Source organism: Cydia pomonella, chromosome 15 (assembly GCF_033807575.1).
Source record: "Cydia pomonella isolate Wapato2018A chromosome 15, ilCydPomo1, whole genome shotgun sequence".
Taxonomy (NCBI): Eukaryota; Metazoa; Arthropoda; class Insecta; order Lepidoptera; family Tortricidae; genus Cydia; species Cydia pomonella.
Window position 1 is genome coordinate 20,225,332 of NC_084717.1, and position 25,546 is coordinate 20,250,877.

Below are 25,546 nucleotides of genomic sequence, written 5' to 3' on the forward strand. Positions count from 1 at the left end.
ATAAAAAATACAAATACGATATTTGTATTTTTATGTTATTATTATATGTGAACACCTTGTATAATACCATGGTTGGCATTCAATAAATGATAATAATAATGATTTATAAAAAAACTGATACAAATCTAGTCTCGATGACACATCATACCAATAATAAGTGACAAGTATATAATAAAGACCACGAATTTTTTGCAATTAGTACCATAATGCGCAAACAAAAGGTCTATATTACGACCAAATTCTCCGCGTAATTACTACGATGGTGAACTAGGGTGACGATTATTTTATTTCTCATAATTGTAAGAGTTCCATACCAAAAGATTGCCAAATTCAAGGATTACCATAGATAGACCAATAAAACAGGAAGACCGGTATTATACAAATTCGCAATCTCTCAATATTCAGCACCATCTATTGGATGCAAGAGGGAACAAAATGTTTTTTAATGCAAAAGCAGAGGTCTTAGAGCCGAAAAATATTGATTGCTATGAGACCTGCTGTGTTAAACTTCAAGCGTTGAATGATGATGCCTATGATAGTTCGTCCAAGTTGCTTTTGGACTCAATTTGAAATAGAATTGAAGAATCACCTTATTTTGTATAACTTAGATGTTACATTTCTAAATAAATTTGGTATAAACGAAATAAATGACATATACAAAGGAAAAAAATTACCAAGGCCTCCAGTACCCAGGGCTGGAAACGAACCAGGCGTCCGTTTACGCGACAGACGAGGGTGCGGAGTGTTAGGGTCAGCAACGCGCATGTAACTCCTCTGTAGTTGCACGTCGTTGCATAGGCTACAGAGACTGCTTACCACGAGGCAGGCTTGTTTGTTTGCCACCGACGTAGTATATAAAAAAAAAAGCCTGAACCACTCGGCTACCCGGGCTCCGTGGCATGGGTCGAAATTACCAAGTATATGACAATTTCCGAAAGCTTCTGGCGCCCCCTGGCCATCCCTGAGGTAGAAAAGTATGGTTCGACCTCCTAACTGAATCAAACTCAGGTGATCAGGCTAGCTAAGAGAGATGGCACTGCCATTAATACTCTAAGAACAATTTAAATTCCTTTCTTATGAAAATTGCCACTATTGGACGCTAGTGATGCCATCTGGCAATAAGCTAAATATTCAAGGAACGCGATATTGTATCTATATACGTTGTCAGTCTTCTTGCTTTATTCGTCCATACCTCTATATACTTGTTTGTCTTTATTACATACTAGTCTCTCATACTAAAAATCTTCACTTGTCATGCGATAAAAACATCTATCTCATTCTATTTACTATGGTCCGACAGAGACAGAGCTAACACATGACAAATGAAAAGGCTTGTATAGGTAGGTATTTCACTCGCCGTTTCAACAAGCTCCTGGTCCATGGTCGTGCCATCTCGCTCCCTCGTTCTTTGAAGGGTGTGAACGAGATGGTTATACTTACAACATTCCGTCTTCGTGGATCGAAATCAGGTAGCTTCGAATCACAACGATGTAGTAGAAATTTTCGGCTGAAAAAAAAAACCGCATCGTTAACTCAGAATAAGTATATTTTTTTATTATTTTTCTTTATTAATAAGAAATATTATTTATTAAAAAATTATTAAAAAAAAACTATTCGCTGTTAAACACTCCGTATTTGCGGCAAATGTCTATGTAGATGTGTGGCATTTTTTCTTTAAAATAGGCTGTTAATTAAGATTTTGCTTATTTATTAAGTATGATGTTTTTTTCTTATTTGTTCTATTTCATATGTGTGTGTGTGTGTGTTTCATATATGTGCATTAAAAAGTAGAAATGACCCCTAAAAAATAAATAAATTACCCTGTAATATATATTACTAATATATATCACCTAAGAAAAGGATCTGTGCGATGACGTGCCCCGCGCCCATGTGGAACAAGCTCTTGAGGAAGCCGATGATGAACAGCACCAGGAACACCACCCAGAAGATGCAGTACTTCTTCATTAAACTGCTCTTTTCCTGTAACCAAAAGATACTAGGTCACCAATTAATTTATATGTATTAAAACATATACATATATCTAAGGACGGGCCTTACGGGCACTAAGAATGGTGCTAGTTCAGCGGTTCACGAATTCGAGCCAATCGTGCAGTCTAACGCAACTAGTTCCGACCAATCGCGCGCGTGATGCGAACTCATCAACCAATCGCGTCGTGGTGTTAGACCGCACGATTGGCTCGAATTCGTGTGCGTGACACCGCTGTACTGGCCCCATTCTTATTGCCCGTAAATCCTTAGATAATTATGTCGATGGCATAAAAGCTAAAGTGTCGCCCGTAACTTTGGTTGCGTCGTCGAGCGAGGATGAAATTAACGTGCCCCATAAAATGACCCTTAAATGAGATCACCCCTATCTTTCGTCAACCTTTACCCGTTTTCCTTAATTAAGTCCACTGTATCTAGGGACTGCTATATAAGTAGGTAGATTAGTGGCGGCGAATCAAATATAGGAGCTTTACTCAGTCGGCGAGCTGAAGTATTTTTAATAGGTTTTTTGAGTGTTTCAAAATTAGTAATTTGGTCTATTTTTCTATGAGAGCGTGAATTTATTTTCTGCCGAATATTGTTATCACAAAAAATATACAGCGTGTATTTTTGATACGAACGCATAATCAAGCGGTAATTAGTTATTAATGGGTTTTATAAAAAATTGACGACTTTTATTTTTCCATATAAAACAATTCAGCAAGCAATGTATGATGTTGTTTTAACTTTGTTTTAACTCAAAACGTCGCATGTAATGACGTGACGTCACAACTGTCACAAGTGATCATGATGTATGAAATAAATAGCCGCTCGATTTTTTTTTAAATCATTATGCTCAATAGTTATGACTAAATTAAAAAATCTTTCAGAATTGCTTTATAGCACTAAAACCTACGTCTAGTTTAAGTTTGCGGTTATATTCAATTCAATTCAATAAATTTATTTCAGACCATTTCCATAGTGTTAGTGTACATTCCCTTAATCCTATGTCAAAAATACACACTGAATAACTCGTGAAATGGGCATTGGGATGAGAATCATGCTTTATGGGGAAATCCACTGGATAGAACAGCTACTGGTGACATTGTGAATCGAAGTGTTTTCCGTACCTTATAAACAGCATACACGAACACCATATCCAGCACAAACTTGATCAGCAACAATACGACCATGAGCACCACTATGGTGTACACCACGGAAGATACAGCGTCTTCTGACTTGGACTCTGATGCTGCCTTGATGTCTACCGCGAAGGTGATCAGGATCACGGCTAGCACGAAGGTTATGATCTGGAAGGTGGTTTACAGTAAGGTTAAAACCTAAAGAATACAATGGAACTCAAAAAAAGGAAGCCTCGGCTCGGGTCCGGACAGTTGGAACGTGTTTTGTTCTTGAGTAATTAAAGTCAAGCTCTCTCCCTGTAAGCAAATTAATTATAATCTAAATCATTTATTTAAAAATTAATTTACATACAGAATATTGCAAAAAAAAAGATTGAAACATATGTTGCCAGTGCTGCGGTCGGCGGTGAGAACAAATAAAACAGTGAGTTATATAAAGAACTGAATTTATTCTACCGAGATTCCGCCGCAAGCACACGATTTAGAGTCGTAGGGTAGGGTACGTTTTAGGCCGGTACTGATTTTGCTCCGAGGTCAGTTCCACCACGCAAGTATTCTCCTGAAGCTGCCGGAGCCGCTGCAGGAGACGAACGAGCTGAGGGACGTCAGCTAGGGCCGCTCTGGAACTGCTGGAACTGGTCAGACTGGTCGGCTACGGTTCCAGTCGTAACTAGGCTCCTCAATAGGGAATAAAGCACTAAAATAATTCCATCAGCACTAAACGAGTACGAATTATAATTAATGAAATACATTAGGATAAATCCTCGCCGGGCACAACAAACGTCGCTGCCCGAAGGCAAGCGAGCGTGCGCCGGCGACGAAAGCTAGATCTCCTCTCATTCCCCATTAGATCCCCATAGGGGATGTATATCTGATGAAACATAAAATATCTTATGTCCTGTTCCAGGTTATAAAATACTTAATAGTCAGGCTAAGCGTATGCTTAGACGCAGACAAGAGTGTTACCAAGCCTGGGTAGATGCAGCGGCAGTACGGGATGTAAAGACTAGCGCATTAAAAAAGGAGTTTAACTATGCCTCCAGGTCCTTCAAAAGAGTTATTGCCAGAGCAAAGTCGCTGCATATTGGTAAAATTGGCGAGAAACTAGAGCGCCTTCCTTCGGGAACTCGTGCATTCTGGTCTCTTGCCAAAGCTATCCAGGGGAATTTCTGCACGCCATCTTTTCCGCCTCTGCACATAGGAGATGATTCCTTGGCCCACGACGCAAAAGACAAAGCCGATCTTTTAGGTAAACTCTTTGCGTCCAACTCGACTTTGGATGACGGGGGATACGCGCCGCCGACCATACCGCGGTGCGAAAGCTGTATGCCGGATGTCCGGTTCAACCAAAGTTCAGTGCGTAAAGCACTTCTTTCCCTCGACACTCATAAGTCGAGTGGGACCGACGGAATCCCTCCGATTGTGCTGAAGATATGTGCTCCTGAGTTGGCACCGGTCTTAACGCGTCTTTTTCGGCTCTCTTACTCTTCTGGCGTAGTCCCAACCTCGTGGAAGTCAGCTTTGGTACACCCGATCCCTAAAAAAGGCGACCGCTCAAATCCATCCAACTACAGGCCAATAGCTATAACCTCCCTTTTCTCGAAGATAATGGAGTCCATTATCAACTGCCAGCTCCTTCGGTACCTGGAGGACCACCAGTTGCTTAGTGACCGACAATACGGATTCCGTAGAGGTCGCTCGGCTGGTGATCTTCTAGTTTACCTGATACATCGTTGGGCACAGGCGATCGAGACAAAGGGTGAAGCATTGGCTGTTAGTTTGGATATAGCGAAGGCCTTCGATCGAGTTTGGCATAAAGCACTTCTTTCGAAGCTACCATCTTATGGGCTTCCCGAGAGATTATGTGTATGGGTCAGGAGCTTTCTAGCAGACAGAAGCATAAAGGTCGTAGTTGACGGTAAATGCTCAGACTCCATGTCTGTGAATGCTGGTGTCCCCCAAGGCTGTGTGCTATCACCCACACTATTCCTTCTTCATATCAATGACATGCTGCAAATCAGCGGCATTCATTGTTATGCTGATGATAGTACGGGTGATGCGTCTTACACCGGCCGCACCAATATCTCTCGGGAAAACGTCATAGAGAGCCGGAACAAACTTGTGTCTGAAATTGAGACTTCCCTAAACGAAGTCTCTGAATGGGGTCGACTTAACTTAGTCCGTTTCAACCCTACCAAGACATAAGTTAGCGCGTTTACCGCAAAAAAGTTAGAGTTTGTCGTATCACCTCGTTTTGAGAGCACTCCCCTGACTGCCACACCCGGTATCGGAATCCTTGGCGTCGACATCTCGAGTGAAGTCCAGTTCCGCGGCCATCTAGAGGGTAAGGCTAAATTAGCCTCAAAAAAGCTCGGTGTGCTCAACAGATCGAGACAGTATTTCACACCGGCCCAACGCCTACAGCTTTATAAGGCGCAGGTGCGCCCACACATGGAATACTGTTCTCATCTATGGGCAGGGGCACCCCAGTACCAGCTTCTCCCTCTGGACCGCATCCAACGAAGAGCGACTCGAATTGTCGACTGCCAGTGTATTTCGGACTGCTTGACTCCTTGGCGCTGCGTAGAGATGTGGCCTCGCTCTGCATTTTCTATCGCATGTACAACGGGGAGTGCTCCGAGGAATTGTTCGGATTAATCCCTGCCGCTTCTTTTCGCCATCGCCCTACGCGACAACATTTCCATCCTCACCACTTAGATGGTTGGCAGTCCTCAACTGTGCGTTTTTCCAGGAACTTTCTGCCTCGCACAGCTAAACTGTGGAATGAACTGTCGCCTGCGGTATTTCCGGACCGATACGACCTTCAAACCTTCAAGAAAAGAGCGTACTCCCATCTCAAAGGCCGGCAACGCACTTACAACCCCTCTGGTGTTGCAGGTGTCCATGGGCGGCGGTAATCGCTTACCATCAGGTCAGGTGATCCGTCTGCTCGTTTGCCTCCTCTACCATAAAAAAAAAGGCGAGGCAGTTCCACGCAGCGCAAGGCACAGCCGATTTTCTAAAGTATGGAACGTCGTAGTTAAAGGAAGTTCAACACTTTACAAAACCTGTTGTGCCCTCCGCTGCGTGAAACTGCATCGCCTATGCATACGCTTAGCTTAACTCTTGTAGCTAGCACCAATCTCATTATAATCGTCATTAGTGCGCGATGGAGAAGCATTCTAATATACTCGTACAGACTTTCTCATTCAATGTAAGTAAACGGTACGAGATCTAGGTCTTTTGTAAGGGAAGGTGGTGGATCCTTGTGTTTTAATGGAATCTGCGTGAATCATACTTACAGAGTTCATGATGCCCATAGTGATGCATCCTGTCCTGAGGTGGAAGATGAAGCAGAACTTGTCTAGCACCGGCAGCTCCATCCTTGCCTGCGCCAAGGCCCAGAGTTAAATATATGGTAAAGTAGTCATGTTAGATGGGGAAGAGAAACACTGGAGGACTTGTTAGTTGTTAGTTCTGAGCAATAAAAGGTAAAACTTAGGAAACATTGCGCTTTGTTGGCGAACAGTTTTCATAATTAGGTAACGTGTCTCAAAACGTTCGCATATTATGACGAATAATCGGCGCTTTGCTCACTTGCTCAAAAAAGATCTTATTTTATGCAGGTGTGCTGAAGGACAAAGGCCTATTTTGTTCCCGCGGGAGTTATGGATTGTGAAAAAAATATGTCACTTATTCATACAAACCGAGTAGCATAAATGAGTTTTACTTTTAAAATACTGACGGTTATAATTTAATATTTTTGTTTATGTTTAAAATTATTTAATTTGATTAATTTAACAGCCGTTTAAAATATTTTTACATAATTTTCAATCGTGGCTGAATGCTGAATAGGTCTGTGCCTTCGATGACTCCCCTGCTAAGAAATTCCAAAATGGCGGACGAATGTTTGATATGTCACCGTATTTAAGAATTATTTCGTTTAAAATTTAGTGTTTTCTTCGCAAGTGTGATGAAAAACATTGTGTGTAACTCCGGGGGTAAGAATATTGCAAACTCGGGTCTTTAATGCCCTCCAGCCTGTGGCTGTCAGGAATTACCACCCTCGTATCCAAAATGTCACTTACCCCCCTCGTTGCACAATGTACTATATCATGGAACGGTTACAGTGACATCACATGACATTGCCCGTTTTCTATCCTCCTGAGACCACGCGTACAATTTTTTGTAGTGGAATACCACAATATATTCTCAACTTTTAAAGAGTAACTAAATAAATAAATAATATTATAAGACATTATTACACAAATTGACTAAGTCCCACAGTAAGCTCAATAAGGCTTGTGTTGAGGGTACTTAGACAACGATATATATAATAATTATATAAATATTTATAAATACTTAAATACTAAAAAACACCCATGACTCAGGAACAAATATCCATGCTCATCACACGAATAGATGCCCTTACCAGGATTTGAACCCGGGACCATCAGCTTCTTAGGCAGGCCAAACCGGTCGTCAACTAAAGCATTCCAAATTCAAAAACAAAACAACTGCTTCTGGGTCTCAGGAGGCTACAAAAATGCAGAAATATGTGGAATAAGCCCTCAAACACACATCAGTAAGATGACAGCATTTAAGACGTATATCGTTTCGGCTAAACTGCCACCAACGCCATATTCCGACATAAATGTTCTCGAGGGAACATATTCGGATGTTATTCGCGGCGATAAACGACATACACGCATCTGTAATGGGCTTTATCTTTGCTTTGGTGTTTATGTCTATATACAGGTGGATAAATGGGACATTGAGGGCTACCGGATCCCATGCTGCTATACAAAAACTGGGCTTAGAAGATTTTTCCTAACTTTTTAATTAAAGAAATTTACAGATTTCGGAAACAACAGTTAGCAACAAAGTCATAAATGTTCTCATCTTTGTTTGGATGCCAATTCCATCGATTCCATTCCTGTCCAGGATCGAAAGTTTCCGTACAGACCAATCTAGTTTAGGACACTAGAAAAGCCACAAAAGGTGTAGTGCAGCTTAAGATTTTGAAAACGCGTTTTAAGCGGGAAAGAATACTAAAAGCAAAAAATATGCAAACAAGCTGCAAGAACCAGCTTAACATGGAATTAAGCGGCAAATCTCATTAAACGTGATACTTTTAACGGGGTTTTATTGTATGTGGCCAAAGTGACACAATGTCTACTGTAAGTGGGTTGTTAATTGAACTCACTTTCTTGGTAACATTTTTAAAGAATTTGCTTTTGAACATTAAAATACATTTTGATATTACTCGCAGTGCAGTTATGTTAAAACAATGTAAAATTGAGACCAAGAAACGCTTGAATGCCGATCTAGAAGTAAAAACCGGAAGGACCATCAAAATGCCTATTTTAGTAATTATATCTGTAATTTTATTACGTCGTGAAAAATGTTCCAAAACTGTACCTAAATTAAATTTAAAAGAAATTTATATCTTGGTACACCTACGAATTAAGTTCTATTCTAAAATTTTAATTCATTGTTATGAATTTTTGTTCCTCGTTTTGGCCAATGGCCAACATTTGCGAATTTTAGGGTCTTTTAGATCTTTCAAACAGTTACCCAATTGAATTCCACACACTAATTAGGGTGGTCCATATTTGTATGTAGAAAAAAAAGGAAGTAGAATAAATTGTGCATTATGTGCCTAATTGGAACTCAGTTATTTACTAATGATTTTGTGGTTGGTATGATTTTTATGATTTGCAATAATCTCATACATACAAAGAAAATACAAACACACTCAAAAGTGAAAATTTCGACCACTGTATTTTTTATATTCTTGTAACTCATAGATAAATCGTATTAAAAAAATCAAATAAATCTCCAGCGCAGATTGATTTATAGGTTAATTTATTTTCATACATATACATAGGGTAGAATTATTTCATTTATAGCGACCTCTAAATGATGTTTAATTGCTCGAAATTTTGATATTGATAATTAATTTATACGTATCTTGAATGAAACAAGACTTTGTGGAAAAGGAATCTGTGTTCATAATTTTATTATTTCGGACCACCCTAACACACATTTGAAAAATACAATTTTATAGGTACATAATTATACATAAAAAAAAACATTGCATCGTTAAACAATACAATATCATTAGCAGACAGGCTTGGCCTAATACACAATTAAATATGTGCAGTCGCCATCACATATATCGGAGCTGCCGACGTGCTCAAAAACATCATAACACACTCTAACGCCTTGACAATAGAGGAGCGTTCAGATATTTGTGAACGCATTGGCTGCTCCGATATATCTGATCGCAACTATACACGATCACATTTACTGTAAAGAAACTCGTTCTAAAAACTCACTTATCGCAGAATCACAATCCACACACAAAAATAAATTCAAACATTAAAACCATTCATACCATGGTATTCCCAGTCCAAGTATAAAAGTCACTGCCCCATGCTAAACTGACTGACTACTGACTGACCACTGACAGACTCCGGTGGTCACCAGCTTGGCAGCATCTCGGCTGTCAGGGTCCGCGCTGCGAGGTTGACTGTTGCTGAATCTGTTAAGGGGGCGTCGTTAAATTAAGGAGATGGGTTTAGGGAGTATGTTGTGTTTGTTTTTTTTTTCGCTTCGCCAAACGCTATGTTTAATGGGAATTTTTTACACCGGTTATCACACAACTTGTTTCCATACACTTTTCGCGGATAATATGATGAGTTTTTGTGTATTCCCTTCAGAATTTTCATAGCGGGTTATACTGCATTTTATACATATTTTTAAGTTGCGTTGGGACCAATTTTAGCTTTACCTAGATAATTTTTTTATCTGTCTTTCTTTACGCACAAAAATAAGTTCGGACATTGGACTGTACCCATTTAAGTACGAGATTAACATTATCGCCGGATAATTTTCAGAATAGAAGTATGCTATATATTATTCTAGGTTACTTATTAACTACCTAACTATAACTATCTATTTATTTATTTATTTATTTATTTAAACTTTATTGCACACATAAAGAAAAATGTACAAATGGCGAACTTAATGCCAAAAGGCATTCTCTACCAGTCAACCATTGGGTCAAACAGAGACATAAGATTTTACCAAATTAAATAATTTAAAAACACAACACGCAAATCTATAAAATTCCACATTTCAAATGTAGCCTCCAAACAAATAAATAAAATGTTTTTATATGCCAGATACTACAGTAACAGTTCTTATTACTTGGGCTTTGGCTACTACCCAATCTGCTGGTTTTGTACTAAAATGACAATTATATTGAACATCGGGTATTATCCAATCGAGCTATTATGTTGATTACTTTCTGATATATAAACTCTCAGAATAATTGATGACTATGAGGCTATTTGCCTTGTATTTTTGGAGTATATTAAGAATATGAGGCTATTTGCCTTGTATTTTTGGAGAAACGTTGCCTAAATTGCATTCACTATTCAGTTACAGATGACTCTTTATAAATTTTCAACGTTGACGCGTACTTACAAAATAACTTTAATATTGACTGTTTTATATAATAAATTGTTTACAAAAATAACGAATACCATAAAATGTGCCCTGGACAATTGTGCTCCAACAGTTTTTGTTTATAATTAACAAAAAATAAAACCGACTTCAAATATTACCAAAAGCGCCATACATGTACCAATTACATTTGAAGAGTTCCCTCGATTTCTCCAAGATCCCATCATTAGACCCCGACTTGGTGCCAACGGGACTATCTCGGGCTTATACCCGTTCGATAAAAAAAAATTGAAAATCGGTTCACAATTCTCGGAGATATCGAGTAACATATACATACAAAAAAAACAGTCGAATTGAGAACCTCCTCCTTTTTTGAAGTCGGTTAAAAAAACAACTATATCAAACTATATAAGTGTTACAATATAATTGTAGTGATGATCTACCTTAAATAGGGGTGAAATTATAACCACCGTTCACACGCTGAGTAGTGATTTAACAGGTCATACTGAACAACTTTCGTTATCTTGAAAAAAAAATTTGCCTTCCCATAGAAATCAGCGGCATCCCATCAGCCGGAGCCGGAATGTATAACAGCCAATTTTTTTTCGCGATTTCGGCATTGGTTCCATAGTAAAAGTAATTCAGTATGACCTATAAAGTCATTACGTTAAAATTCCACCCTGTGTATCAACATACTACAATATTACAATTCTAGGGGCAGGCACTACGGTACAAGAGATCTCTCTTTTCTTTTTAGTGGGGTAAATTTGTCTTAGAGTTCTTAGTTTGTATATTTTTTTCCAAATTTTGAAGCAAAGTAGGCACATTTTGCGATAAATTATTACTATTTTGACGACCGTTTTGGCCTAGTGAGTAGCGACCCTGCTTATGAAGCCGATGGTTCCGCTTCGGAATCCCGGTAAGGGCATTTATTTGTGTGATGAATGGTATTCGTTCCTGAGTCATGGGTGTTTTCTATGTATATAAGTATGTATGTATCTATATACATATGTATATAGTCGCCTAGTACCCATAGTACTAGCTTTGCTTAGCCAAACTAAGCAAAGCTAGTACTAGGCTAGGTCGATTTGTGTATGATTGTCCCCAAATATTTATTTATTTATTTCTTACTGAATACTTAATTAAAGCATAGCCGCCTCGTTATAGAACGGCGTACTCCTGGGTCACAACGGAAGAACAGCGCTGGCTTTGCCAGCTACATGCTGAGTTGTGAACCTTTTATGGCATTTTGCGCTAAATGTTATACATTGTGTTGTCAACATGTTTTTGTCATCCGTGTTTGTTTTGTCATAAATAAATGTATTTTCTTTCTTTCTTTCTTAATAAGTTTCTCGTCGCGGTGCGGCCCCTTAACAGGGAAGCTGTGTTCTGCGCACGGCCGCTGTCACAGATCGATACTCACGAGACCATTATTCCGTTTGCAGCCGCAAGCTAGAGGTTAATCTAACTGATTGGCGAAGTATGAGTAAGATCTAATTCTTGAAGCGTTGGTGGCTTAGTCGAGCGTATAAATTATCTCAAGTTACTAAAAAAATACCACTTCGACAACTTCTATCAACATGGCTCCTAAACAATTTTGAGGTTCCGTAATCAAAGGGTAAAACGGTAGTAATAGGTTACTAAGACTCCGCTGTCCGTTCGTCTGTCCGTCTGTCTGTCCCTCTGTCAAACATCCTATATACATAAATAACAACAAAACGTACAGAGCTTATACATACATTATGAATTTTTCATTCTGCTAGCAAAGATAGCACGTAATAGTACATTATGATACAAGTGTGCTAAGTTGGTCATTACATACGAGGCGATATTGTGCGCGCGAGCTGTAAGCGAGCGCGCAATAAGAAAGCCGATGTGGGTATTGACCAATGCACACGCGTTTCATACGACGTTTTTCAGCACACTTGCGGGGAAAAAACAAAACTTATACATTTTTTTTTTTGTCAAAACAGTAAACATTGAATAATTGCACCAAGCGTGCTGGGCTTGTAGGCACTTATTCGCCAGTTCATTGAAGTAAGCTACCAACACGTTTTCCAAGAAAGACTGGGCGTTTTTGCTCATTTTCCATTGAATAAAAGTTTCATATGCTGCCAATTATTTTTCATCCGATTTTGATGGTAAAAGGCTATCGTTCTCGGCTTTTGCCTCTATTAGTATTACTGGCAGCGTCAATTTTATGTGTTCTTCATTTTCAATGCTTGAAAATGACATCTTCGTCAATATATGTATACCTAAACTAAAAACATGCAAAACTGTTCAAATTTTATGACAAATACGGAAAATGGCTGGCGCGTTTTTTTTTACTCACGTTTCCAATGCGCGCGCAAGGCAAAGGCGCGACGAAATCGACAAACGGCCAATTAAAAAAATGTAAAAAAGCCAATATATTCGTACTTCTATTCGACGGATGGAGATCAAATCGATAAAATGTTATGTTTATTAATTAATAAGCATAGAAGAATTGTATAAGTATATGCATTTGATAGAAAACATTATAAAAATCAACTACTAAGCATTATTGACAAATTAATAAAAAAAATTATATAAGTAATACAATTAACTAAACTAAAACTACTATATAAAACTAAAAATCTAAATCTAAAATGGGCCCCCGTGGCAAGGTACCGAGGATGCTGGTAGCATTTCCTCGCTGGATCGCTATGCTCAAGCGTTGGGCGAGGAAGCTGCCAGCTCTCTTATCCCCGGTCCCATCCACCAGCCGTTTCGCCAATTGCCGGTATAAGCCCTGCGCTGCGGGGCCCCATGGACCAAGAGTCTCGACTCCAAATGCAACAAAGTTGTAGTTGGTGTCGAGACTCCCGTATTTGCGCTTTTTGAGCGCCTCTGCCGCTTCCGCCGCCGCGCCGGCTTTGTATGTAGTACCGTGGAGGTGGGAAGGTGCCAGCGTGTCAACACAAGTTGCGTCCCACACGAGCACACGTCCCATCCTCCACGGAATCAAAGACATCCCGTCTGGTCTCTTGCCATCGTCTCTGGCAATACCGGCAGGCTCCAGTATAGCCGGAACGTTGACGGTGGCAAGTGACCGACGGATTATGTCGTTAAGTGCAGCGTGGCGCGAAAGGCGACCCGCGCTACGTTGGCAAGCAAGTCCGTGGCGTCCCAGTTGGTCCACCTCAAAGCCACAGGAGCATTTGTGCGGTGCGCAGATTGGGGCCCCTAAGCGTAGCCCCATTGCCAATCGGAGTGTTTCGGAGTCTAGGTGGGTACCAATATTGGGCGATGGGTAGGCATTCAGCCAGTGGCCTGCCTCTCTGCAGCCGACAGCCAACAGCCGGGCTCGCTCAGCTCCTGCGCTGCTATTTAGGAGGGAGGTATATGTTAATTTGTTTACAACATCGTCCCACCCCCTTTGTGAACATGGGTTGTGTGGAATGTTTTGCCCCGGGCAGGCAGACAGCCAGGCATTTCTAGCGTCATCCAAGCCTGAGATCTCGTAGTTTGTGGGCGGAGCCCTTATGATTTTTCCTACGAGGCCAGCAGAGCTGTGGACAGACGATAGAAATGCGGGCAGCGAAACACTCGAAATTTTGCGCACTCCGAGCCCGCCGTATCGGACGGGCAGGGATGCTTGGAGCCAAGATTGTTCGGTGAGCTTTAAATTTAATATAATTTCCAAGTGGGTTTGAACTAAGGAGTCGATAGGCGTCAGTAAATTTGGATGTTTCCAGAAGGGGCTGCACCGAAGCATGTATGTTAATTTTGGCACGAAAAGACAGAATTTAAGGATAAAAAAGGCCGAATGGGGGCTAATTTCTAGTAGACGATCGGCGCAATTTTCGAAATTAGCTATGATATTGTTAATAAAGTCAGGAAAAGAATCATCAAAAATTGGTGTCCCTAGGAGGCTAAGAGTCTCTTTTGTAACAGGTTTTATATTTGGTGCTAAGAGATTAAATTTATTGGTGATATCTAAGTGGTTAATGGATGTATCGTGAATATAAAGTTCACATTTGTTATAATTTAGATCTAGGCCAATGGATTCAAATTTTGTTTTGAGGGTCGAAAGGTCAGAAAGTACAGTGTCTATGTTTCCTCCTAGGGTGCCGTCGTCCAAATACCAAACGTTAAATTTTGATCGTAAATTTTGTATGATAGGGTTTATTGCTAGGCTGAAAATAGCCGGCCCGAGGGGATCACCCTGCTGGCAACCAACTTCTGACGAGAGTTCGTGGCGACGGTACATTAATTTGGAGGGGTCTGCGTAGCAATGTAGTAGGTAATTGTAAAGCTCCGGGGTATTATTTCGAATTTCAGCCAGCAGGGTATCTCTGTTTACGGAATTGAAAGCGTTTTTTACATCGATTTTTATAAGAACTTGGCAATCGTCATTGCTGAGGAAGGTGCGAAGTGCATGAACTGCTGCTTCGCACCCCCCTCTTGTCCCGAACCCTAATTGTATTGGTTCGAATTTACGCTGTAATTTAGAAATGATATGCCGAACTGCTATTTTAGACGCCAGGCGTCTTAAGGTCGTGCCGACTGCAATCGGTCTCACGCCACCATCTTTTTTAGTAAGAGCGATTAAATTAGCTCCATAAAGGATGGGAACTATGTCAGGATTTATTCGGCCACTTAGCATTAGATTTATTATGTTACTTAGAGAAGTGACCAATTTTGTACCTGCGTCACCGACACCACGTGCTGTTAGATCTTTCAGGTGTTGAGGGGAAATGCCGTCTAGACCGGCCGCGGAGCCGGTTTTGAAACTAGCAATGGCATCGGTAATGTGCTTGTTTTCAATATGGAGGCAGTCCTGAGTGGAAGTTGGCGGGTCTAAGAAAAAAGGTATAGAGGGGGCGGGGGGATGTTTGGAGTGCAGGGCTGAGAGAGTGTCGGGAGTGTCAGGAGATAGAGTGTCGCTGCAGAACAAAATACGGGCAGCGCCTTTTAGGTCTCCGTCGCTAATTTTGCCTTCAACGGTTTTAGTCAAATTAAATGATATCGGTTTGTCGGTGCTATTGCTAATTCTTGAAGTAATGTCAGGGGCAAATATTGAAGGGGTGGAGCAATTATTCTTAATTTTTTGAGTGAGAGATATTTTGCCGTCTGTACTGTCAGTAGGGGCGTGTAGTGTGTGATAGGCGAAAGTGAGGAGGTTGCGCCACGACTCTAAACTATTTATTTCTATACACTGGTCAATTAGGAAGGACAAGCGAGTAGCGACGGAGATCCTGGCGCCGCGAGGAATCCGTTTTACGATGGGGCAATGAATTTTAAGGTAGCTTAGGTCGAGGTGCAAGTTATTTGGAGGTGAAGGGGTATTAAAGGGGTGCGGGGGTGATGTGGGGATGTTGGTGGTTGGGCCAGTAATAGGAGTGGTATTCTGTGATAAAACATTTCTGTGTTTTTTCGAATGGTGTATGTTAAGACCGCGGGAACTTTCAAAACTTTTCGTACAAATGGGGCATTGGTGAACGGCTGATACGACGGGTTGGGACGCAGTAAGCATACGCGCTAATTAAAAGGGGCCTAAGTAAATACTAACTTAAAAATATAACAATATGTATCACAACTTAATATCAAAATAAATATTAAAACAAAACTAAGTAACCAGCACTTCAGACAGTCATAAATGGTACGGCAGCAGAGAGGGCGCAGTCCTAGATCGCTGGAGTGGAGAAATGTTTGTGGAGTTAATTAATATAATTTACGAGATAATTTAATATGTAGAAAAATTGTTTGGTGTGATAAAACCTCTTTGAACTAACATATCTATGGAACTAACATTTGAACCTAATAAACAGTTAGTTAAAAAAAAAATATTACTCGACCAAATTGAGAAGGCGCCGTTTCCATGTATATTATTAGCAATCAGTTACGGCAAGTTTTATAATATCTAGGATTAGGAGCCAAAAATCGATGGAATAAAAACGTCGTTTTGAGCAAGTGTGTTGAAAAGATATCTAACCTTTTTTATTTGAATAATCCTGCAATTTTATTATCTACGACGTATTATTTATAAAAAGTTAACTTGATAATAATTATAAACAGTAAATGATAAGAATCGAATGATAAATCGTGTTTTGTGTTTAATGTGGATTGCGCAATATGAAGAAGAAAACAACAAATACCTATTTACTAAAGAAATCTATAATGTCTTAATGTCGGCATAATACATTATACGTACACATAGCTTATTTAGTCACAATTTATGCTATTTAGCAGTGTTGGCCGAAAGTTAATTAGAATTGAAAATATTGATAATTAACCATTACAAATTGAACCGTAAACCCGTAACGGACGGTTACAGTTTACGGTTCAATTTGTAATGGTTTCTTGTAATTTTCAATATTTTAAATTCTAATTAACGTTCGGCCAACACTGCTATTTAGAATGCGAGCATCTTCGATTGGGTCTAAAGAACTTCGAGCCTAAATAACAAAACAGTAAATTTTACTGTTCCGAAAAGACAGTAAATTTTTGAGTATCTAAAATGTAGTGACTGTTCGTTTATTTCAATCGTTTTTTCAATATTTATAAATGTTCAAACAGTTAACGTTACCGTTTTGTATTTTACTGTTCAAACATTTGTTGATATTGTATAGAAGTTAATCTTAATGAAAATCACATTAATGTGTGCTCGATAAATCATAATTGTTTCAGCAGTGTAGGTACTAAAATGACAGATTGGATAGCAGCTTTGAGGTTGTCTGGAAGAGATCGGTTTTGTTTCGGTTTTCTATTGTATTATTTTCTTTTATTGAGGAAATAAAAAAGAGTATTTGTATTGTATTGTAGATTGAGCAATCGATCAGTCTTTCTAATTTAGTAACTAGGAAGTAAAAACTGAGTTTAAATATGTCCAGTAAAAGTAAGTAAACCAAGGTTGAACTTGACGATTGCACTACACACAAAACGTAATAATTTTCCCTTCTATGTTTAAGGTTCTCATCATCAAAACTCATCGTCATACCTTTTTTTTTCATTACATTTAATATATACAAAAGCATACCTACGTATACGTCAGTGCTGTGAAGCGTTCTCAGCACTACGTAATTATCTAATTATTACAGCGCTGCAAAATTAAATACCATTGTCACATGGCCGGCCATCGTACAATACGGACCGCCTGACTGAAGTTATCAGTGCCATTCATTCAGCGGCCGAGACTAGACATGCGCGTTCTAATTTTGTTTTTATTTGTGTTCGGCGCGCGTTCACTTCGGACCGGTGAGAATTGTAACTTTTTTAATTAGTTAGTAAGTTATTTTTTAAATTGTGTAGTTTTTTAAATTTGGATTCGTTGGTTTTTGATCTTGATTTTTATTTCCTGTTTTCTTTCGTTTGTGTAAAGCAATAATTTAGTGTTTACCTTGCGGTTTCTGGCGCGATTGTTAAAAAGGTGGGTTGTCAATGTTTGTTGTATTGAAGGTAGAATTTGTTTTGAAGTTTTATATCAATAAAATAAGCATCTCTGAGATATTTAGTTTATTGTTCTTAACATTATTTACCAATAAAAAGTGACTGACAGTAAACATTACTTAAAGAATTAAAGCAGAATACAAATATTTAAAAGCCCATTGTGATAGTTTGGTTATGGTTTTGTTTGCAATATGACACGGTTTTTTTGGTTAAGCGATAGAACATTGTGTAACAAATGTCTAAAAATGTTCACGAGCGTCTAAAAAAGAAATGTCTGTCATAACACAGGTCAACAAACTCGAGGCAAAAAAACTGGTGATCATGTAGGACTAGATATCTATCCAGAATTTCCTATAGCGAATAAACTAACGTTCGCGAGCACATATTTATGGGAATACCCCGTTATGGTATAAATCTTAACCTTTTTAGGGTTCCGTAGTCAACTAGGAACCCTTATAGTTTCGCCATGTCCGTCTGTCTGTCTTTTTGTCCGAGTCTTCGCTCCGTGGTCGTTAGTGCTAGAAAGCTGAAATTTGGTATGGATATATAAATCAATAAATCCGACAAAGTCGTACAATAAAATCTAAAAAATTAATTTTTTTTAGGGTACCTCCCCTACACGTGCCTACACGTAAAGTGGAGGTGAAATTTTTCTTTTGCTTCAAGCCTACAGTGTGGGATATCGTTGGAAAGGTCTTTTAAAACTAATAGGGGTCTTCAACAAAGATTTTTTGATAAAGTGAATATATTCGGAGATAATCGATCCGAAAGAAAAAAAAAATAGTGTCCCCCCCTCTAACTTTTGAACGATAGGTCCAAAAAATATAAAAAAAATCGTGAAAGTAGAGCTTAAGAAATACATTAAATGAAAACTATAGCGGATATGATCAGTTTAGCTGTTTTTGAGTTATCACTAAAAGTTTCCCCTTCATGCTCCAGTTTAGCTTATTGTGACGGAAGAGTAACTACGGAACCCTACTCTGAGCATGGCCCCACATGCTCTTGGCTGATTTTTTATGAATTACAGTTACTGTCTTTTACGCGGCTCAATCATATTAAAATAAAAGAAATCACAAAAATTACCGCCAAGATCTGGGGGCACGGCAGTGCCCCCACAAAGTCGAGCAAAATTGACTTTACAGACAAAACATTAAAAAGCCAAGTGCCTTACCAAGTTTTCCATTTAAAATTAATACTCAAGCGTGTAGGGAAGTAGGGGAATTAAGAACGGCGGGAAATTTGGAACAGTGAGATATAGAGTAGGTATCACGACCTTTAATAAAGACGAGATTTGCTTGTATTTTTATATTCTGACAAGAACACCTTTTATCATCTTATATATACCCACAATTTTAAACCCCATGTGGTTTTAACCAAAAATATAATCGTGAGTGATGGTCATTAATTAAATATGGATTGCTTGGGGTGATTAGGAATAGGAACTAAGGAAATGAAAATGTTATAAATAAATAAATAAATATTATAGGACATTATTACACAAATTGACTAAGTCCCACAGTAAGCTCAATAAGGCTTGTGTTGAGGGTACTTAGACAACTCTTCTTCTTCCTCGCGTTGTCTCGGCATTTGCCACGGCTCATGGGAGCCTGGGGTCCGCTTGACAACTAATCCCAAGATTTGGCGTAGGCACTAGTTTTTACGAAAGCGACTGCCATCAGACCTTCCAACCCAGAGGATAAACTAGGCCTTGTTGGGATTAGTCCGGTTTCCTCACGATATTTTCCTTCACCGAAAAGCGACTGGTAAATATCAAATGATATTTCGTACATAAGTTCCGAAAAACTCATTGGTACGAGCCGGGGTTTCAACCCGCGACCTCCGGATTGCAAGTCGCACGCTCTTACCGCTAGGCCACCAGCGCTTATGAGGGTACTTAGACAACGATATATATAATATATAAATATTTATAAATACTTAAATACATAGACAACACCCATGACTCAGGAACAAATATCCGCATGCTCATCACACGAATAAATGCCCTTACCAGGATTTGAACCCGGGACCATCAGCTTCGTAGGCAGGGTCACTACCCACTAGGCCAAACCGGTACCCCCCCCCCCCCCCCCCCCCCCCGGTCGGTCGTCGGTTATCCCTTGTGTTCCTAATGATTTCTACTACATACTTACTGATTGAACGAGTAATATTTTTGTACAGTGCAAAATGTTATTATGCCTTGACATAAAGAAACCTGAACATTGGAATTAAGCCGAAAATCTTCAGTGTTTCCCTAAATCAGGTGGGCGAAACTTCCTTTCGGGAATTATCGACTCCGTTCGGACTATCATTGCTCCGAGCAATTATCAGGGTTGGCACAACTGGACGTCCCATTACTCCAAGGGATAGTAACATACTTAAGAAAGGGACAGCATGATTCGTCCCTGAATCGCTGTCACACTTCGGTTTTGTAGGAAGTTTCTTTTCTGTACCGTAGCACTATTACTTTGTGCCTAAATGCCTTCATACCCCACCTCAACAACAATTTACTCGTTAAAATGAGTGGCTGCCGTGGTTATAGCGTTCAATTTGTCATTTATTTTATCAAGGGAATTGACAGTGACTTCGCCGACGTCAACTTCGCATTTGTAATGCATGGATTTTGAGTTTCCAAAACGTCCCGCCGTTTCTAAATCCCATACAAAATGAGACTTACGCAAACGCGTACGACACGTGTCGCTATCGAATTAATTTACAATAGGGGCTCTGATGTTCACATTTATAGCTGGGGAGCCGGCGATGCTAAATGTGTATAGTTACGACGATCGTCATAGAGACCTATTGGAATCGAAATATTAGATGATAGGAAAAAAAAGGTATATATAAAGTTTTTTTTTTCCAACGAGCAGGAAGGCGTCTATAGATTTTGGCAAACATTTCATTTTGGTACAAGCTTTTATCGGTGACTGTACTTTTTTCGACAGGCAACTAATACTCATTGAATAATTTATTTGTAGTTTTACATGTATGTAAAATGTATAATTGTTGGTGCAATAAAGAATATTTTACTTACTTACTAACATACCCAAACACAATAGGTTGCGTTGTTTTATCACAGAGTGCGTATAGCCTATCTCCATCATCAGATCAGCTCGATGGTACCATAATATTGCATTGTCACCCGACTAACATAAGTACTAGTACGAGTATGCAAATTTTCAGCTTCATCGGAAACCGGGAATTGGGTCAAAACCTTGCAAGACTTGATTACAGACAGACAACAGGACAGGTGAAACCAAATATATAGATACCTAATAATAAAAGGTTCTAAAAAAGCTTAGAACATCTGACCATAATCCATTAAACCCATTTAAAGGTTAGATACTAAGTACGTGTACTATTTCACCGACTTTTCTCAATTAGAAAGTATACTCTAATCTAGGCAAGCACCGTGACGTGCTAATAAGTTTTCCTATTAGTTACACTTATTTGTGTAACTTAACGAGCACTAATATCCAGGCAAAGTTGATAAAAACACGTTCAGTTAAATGACAATTCTAAGTTGTAACTTTTCGGAACTCCGGTCCAATCTCTCCTAAATAACTGAGCCACTGAAAGTTACCAGAAATTCACATTTTTCCATTCCTTCTTTTTGTTTATTTATTTTATTTTTTAATGGTTCACTAACAATTGTTTACACTTTTCTAGATATACACCGTGGCCCAAAATTACGTTGACAAAATTAAAAAGTAAATTTTTTGAATTTGGAACGCCAAACGAATTCGGTTCATTTTCTGTTACATTCTTACACATATTGGCAACGTTTTATGAATAATAGCTTGTTTGAATTATATGAATATTTTTGGTTTTTATGATGTCTACGCAGCGTAAAGCAATAATTTCCTTGCACGAAGCGGGAAAACGACAGTGTGAGATAGTTAGATCGCTCGGTGTCAGACGTCAACTGGTGTCCAAGACTATTGGGCGGTATAATGAACTCGGGCATCTTGCTGACCGCCCAGGAAGAGGAAGAAAGAGGACTGTTAGGACTCCGAGGCTTCGAAATGTTATAAAAAAACGGCTTAGTCGTAATCCACGGACCAAAGTGCGAAAAATGGCTCGGGAACTGGGTGTAAGTCGATCAACGGTCCAACGTATTGTCGCTAATGATCTAAAATTAAAGGCATATAAGCTACGTAAAGCTCAGCTTCTAGAAGATAAAGATAAAAAAGTTCGTCTACAGAGATGCCGTTTGATTACGCGACGTGCCGCTACTGAAAAATGGAAAAATATCCTTTTTACTGATGAAAAACTTTTTTGTATAGAACAGGCCCACAATCACCAAAATGACAGAATTTACTCTTCTAGTCGCCCCGGAGAGGTCGCAGTCATTCCCCATCGTCAAAAGCCGGATTCAGTTATGGTTTGGGGTGGTATTTGCTCTACAGGCAAAACTCCTCTCATTTTTATTGAAAAGGGTGTAAAAATAAACCAAGAAATATACAGGAGAGATATTCTGGAAGCTGTAGTTCTTCCTTGGAGTCAACAACATTTCGGCAACCAGCCGTGGATATTCCAGCAGGACTCTGCTCCATCTCACAGGGCCCGAAGTGTGCAGCAGTGGTGTAAAGACAATTTTCCAGGGTTCATAAGCTCGAAAGAGTGGCCGCCCTACTCACCTGATCTAAATCCAATGGATTATAGTTTGTGGTCTATCTTAGAAACAAGGGCCTGTGCTACAAAACACAAGAGTGTAGACGCTTTAAAAGCGAAACTTACCCAGGAGTGGGCAAAAATAACCATGGAGGAGCTGCGGCATATCGTTGAAAATTTTACCAAACGTTTGCGTTTGTGCATTAAAGCCAAAGGGGGCTATTTTAAAGACAATTGATTTTTCTTAAATAAAAAAGGCTGTATTTTTAATTTTAAGTTGTATTGAATAAGTTATGTAAGTATTTAATATTAAAACTTAAAAAAATCTTTGTCAACGTTTTTTTGGGCCACCCTGTAAATACAAACAAAGCTAACTGTAACAATTACTTATAGGTAAACACCACATGCATGAATACAGTATTTTTTATTTTATTAAGTTCATTTAGGATTACACCGTTTACAATAATATTGCCAGTGCCAGTGCCACACACGCAGTTGTTCGTAAATATACGTTGTATTATTGTCTCCATTTAATTGCAAAGGTTAACATAGATATAATTATACGCGATGTCGTGAAGCAATTATACAATCATTCGGGGACTACGAGTGGGGTAACTAGACTGATGAAAACACATTTTTTCAACTCCTCTACTGTTGTCATTCATATTATTCATGAACTCTAATAAAAGAAGAAAGAACATACATTTTGACGACCGGTTTGGACTAGTGGGCAGGATCACTCTGCCTACGAAGCTGATGGTCCCCGGTTCAAATCCTGGTAAGGGCATTTATTCGTGTGATAAGCATGGATATTTGTTCCTGAGTCATGGCTGTTTTCTATGTATTTAAGTATTTATAAATATTTATATATTATATGTAATATATATCGTTGTCTAAGTACCCTCAACACAAGCCTTATTGAGCTTACTGTGGGACTTAGTCAATTTGTGTAATAATGTCCTATAATATTTATTTATACATAATATGTTTGGAGAAAAGTCTATATTGTCTATTCCTCATAAGTTATAACAGCACATGTGCTTGACTTGTGCTATAAAATCACTAAAACGATACTGAGATTAATATTTACCAGCCTGACAAAATCAAAATTAATACTGAACACTGTACAAACTACAAAATGTATTGCTGTCAACTTACAAAAACTACTTTTTAGGGTTCCGTAGCCAAATGGCAAAAAACGGAACCCTTATAGATTCGTCATGTCCGTCTGTCTGTCCGATTCTGTCACAGCCACTTTTTTCCGAAACTATAAAAGCTATACTGTTCAAACTTGGTAAGTAGATGTATCCTATGAACCGCATTATGATGTTTACACAAAAATAGAAAAAAAAACAATAAATTTTGGGGGTTCCCCATACTTAGAACTGAAACTCAAAAAATCTTTTTTCATCAAACCCATACGTGTGGGGTATCTATGGATAGGTCTTTAAAAATGATATTGAGGTTTCTAATATCATTTTTTTCAAAACTGAATAGTTTGCGCGAGAGACACTTCCAAAGTGGTAAAAAGTGTGTCCCCCCCCCCCCCGTAACTTCTAAAATAACAGAATGAAAAATCTAAAAAAAATATATGATATACATTGCCATGCAAACTTCCACCGAAAATTGGTTCGAACGAGATCTAGTAAGTAGTTTTTTTTTAATACGTCATAAAAATTAAAAAAAAAATTTTTTTTCATCAAACCCATACGTGTGGGGTATCTAGGGATAGGTCTTCAAAAATGATATTTAGGTTTCTAATATAATTTTTTTCTAAACTGAATAGTTTGCGCGAGAGACACTTCCAAAGTGAAAAAATGTGTGTCCCCCCCCCCCCCGTAACTTCTAAAATAACAGAATGAAAAATCTAAAAAAAATATATCATATACATTACCATGCAAACTTCCACCGAAAATTGGTTTGAACGAGATCTAGTAAGTAGTTTTTTTTAATAAGTCATAAAATAAAAAATAATATTTTTTTTTCATCAAACCCATACGTGTGGGGTATCTACGGATAGGTCTTCAAAAATGATATTGAGGTTTCTAATATCATTTTTTTCTAAACTGAATAGTTTGCACGAGAGACACTTCCAAAGTGGTAAAATGTGTGTCCTAAGTGGTAAAATGTTGAACGAGATCTAGTAAGTAGATTTTTTTTAATACGTCATAAATGGTACGGAACCCTTCATGCGCGAGTCCGACTCGCACTTGGCCGCTTTTAATATCATGCAGGCATGCCTGAATGACAGTAAAAAGTAGATAAAGAATTTATGTGCATATATGGTGCAACTTTACCGCACAAGTGCGATAATTAGCACATTACGTAAGTGTCGAAAATTTAAAGGGCTATATGTACTGTAAAGAAAAGAAAAAAGAAAAGAAAGAAGTGGAGGAAAGTCAGCTCCTGATAGCGGAAAGAAAAGTGCTCAGGAAGATCCTGGGACTTGTCCGAAGTGACGACGGCTCCTGGAGGATCCGGAAAAACGCCGAGATCGAAGAGTTGGTGGTTGAGCCCAATATCATAGGCGTAACTAAATCCCACAGACTTCGCTGGCTCGGTCACCTACTCAGAATGGGGAAGGATCGCGTAGTCAAGGAAGCGTACTTGGGGCGACCAACCGGCCGTCGTCCGATCGGGCGCCCTAGGTACCGCTGGTGTGATGTCGTGGAGGCGGACCTGCGTCGGCTGAATGCCAATTCATGGCAGGAAACCGCGCTGGATCGGGACAGGTGGCGTTCTCTCGTTTCGGAGGCCAAGATTCTTTTTGGATCGCTGAGCCAAAGCAGTTAGTTAGTTAGTTAGTTATATGTACTGTAAAACGTTGTACAATATATGTGCGAATAGGTCATTCGCAACTCGTTGCGAATTTCCTATTTTTCGCACAAGTAAAGTTTTGTTTTTCGCGGTTAGAGCCTCGGAAC

General features: G+C 39.1%; 2 protein-coding genes across 3 annotated transcripts in view; one reads left to right on the forward strand and one right to left on the reverse strand.

Moving 5' to 3' along the window:
- Nucleotides 1-188: 188 nt before the first annotated feature.
- Nucleotides 189-9,806, reverse strand: LOC133525443 (uncharacterized). Its single transcript, XM_061861698.1, has 5 exons — nt 9,529-9,806; nt 6,431-6,517; nt 3,117-3,296; nt 1,851-1,980; nt 189-1,507 (listed from the first exon to the last, which is right to left on the reverse strand). The coding sequence occupies exons 1-5, from the start codon at nt 9,529-9,531 to the stop codon at nt 1,437-1,439; spliced, it is 471 nt and encodes a 156-aa protein (XP_061717682.1). The 5' UTR covers nt 9,532-9,806; the 3' UTR covers nt 189-1,436.
- A 7,892-nt stretch (nt 9,807-17,698) lies between these two features.
- Nucleotides 17,699-25,546, forward strand: part of LOC133525430 (alkaline phosphatase) — an 86,936-nt gene continuing 79,088 nt past the window's right edge. For both annotated transcript variants that reach the window (XM_061861679.1, XM_061861678.1), the window contains exon 1: nt 17,699-17,819. In XM_061861679.1, coding sequence (XP_061717663.1) covers nt 17,765-17,819 — 55 coding nt within the window. In that variant the 5' untranslated portion in view covers nt 17,699-17,764. The remainder of the gene's footprint in view (nt 17,820-25,546) is intronic.

Excerpts from the sequence above, each read along its gene's own strand:
- LOC133525443 (XM_061861698.1), bottom strand. Across the intron at positions 3,297-6,430 it reads CTATGGGCATCATGAACTCT|ATCATAACCTTCGTGCTAGC; the intron begins GTAAGTATGATT and ends ACCACCTTCCAG. Across the intron at positions 1,981-3,116 it reads TCGTGTATGCTGTTTATAAG|GAAAAGAGCAGTTTAATGAA; the intron begins GTACGGAAAACA and ends TTTTGGTTACAG.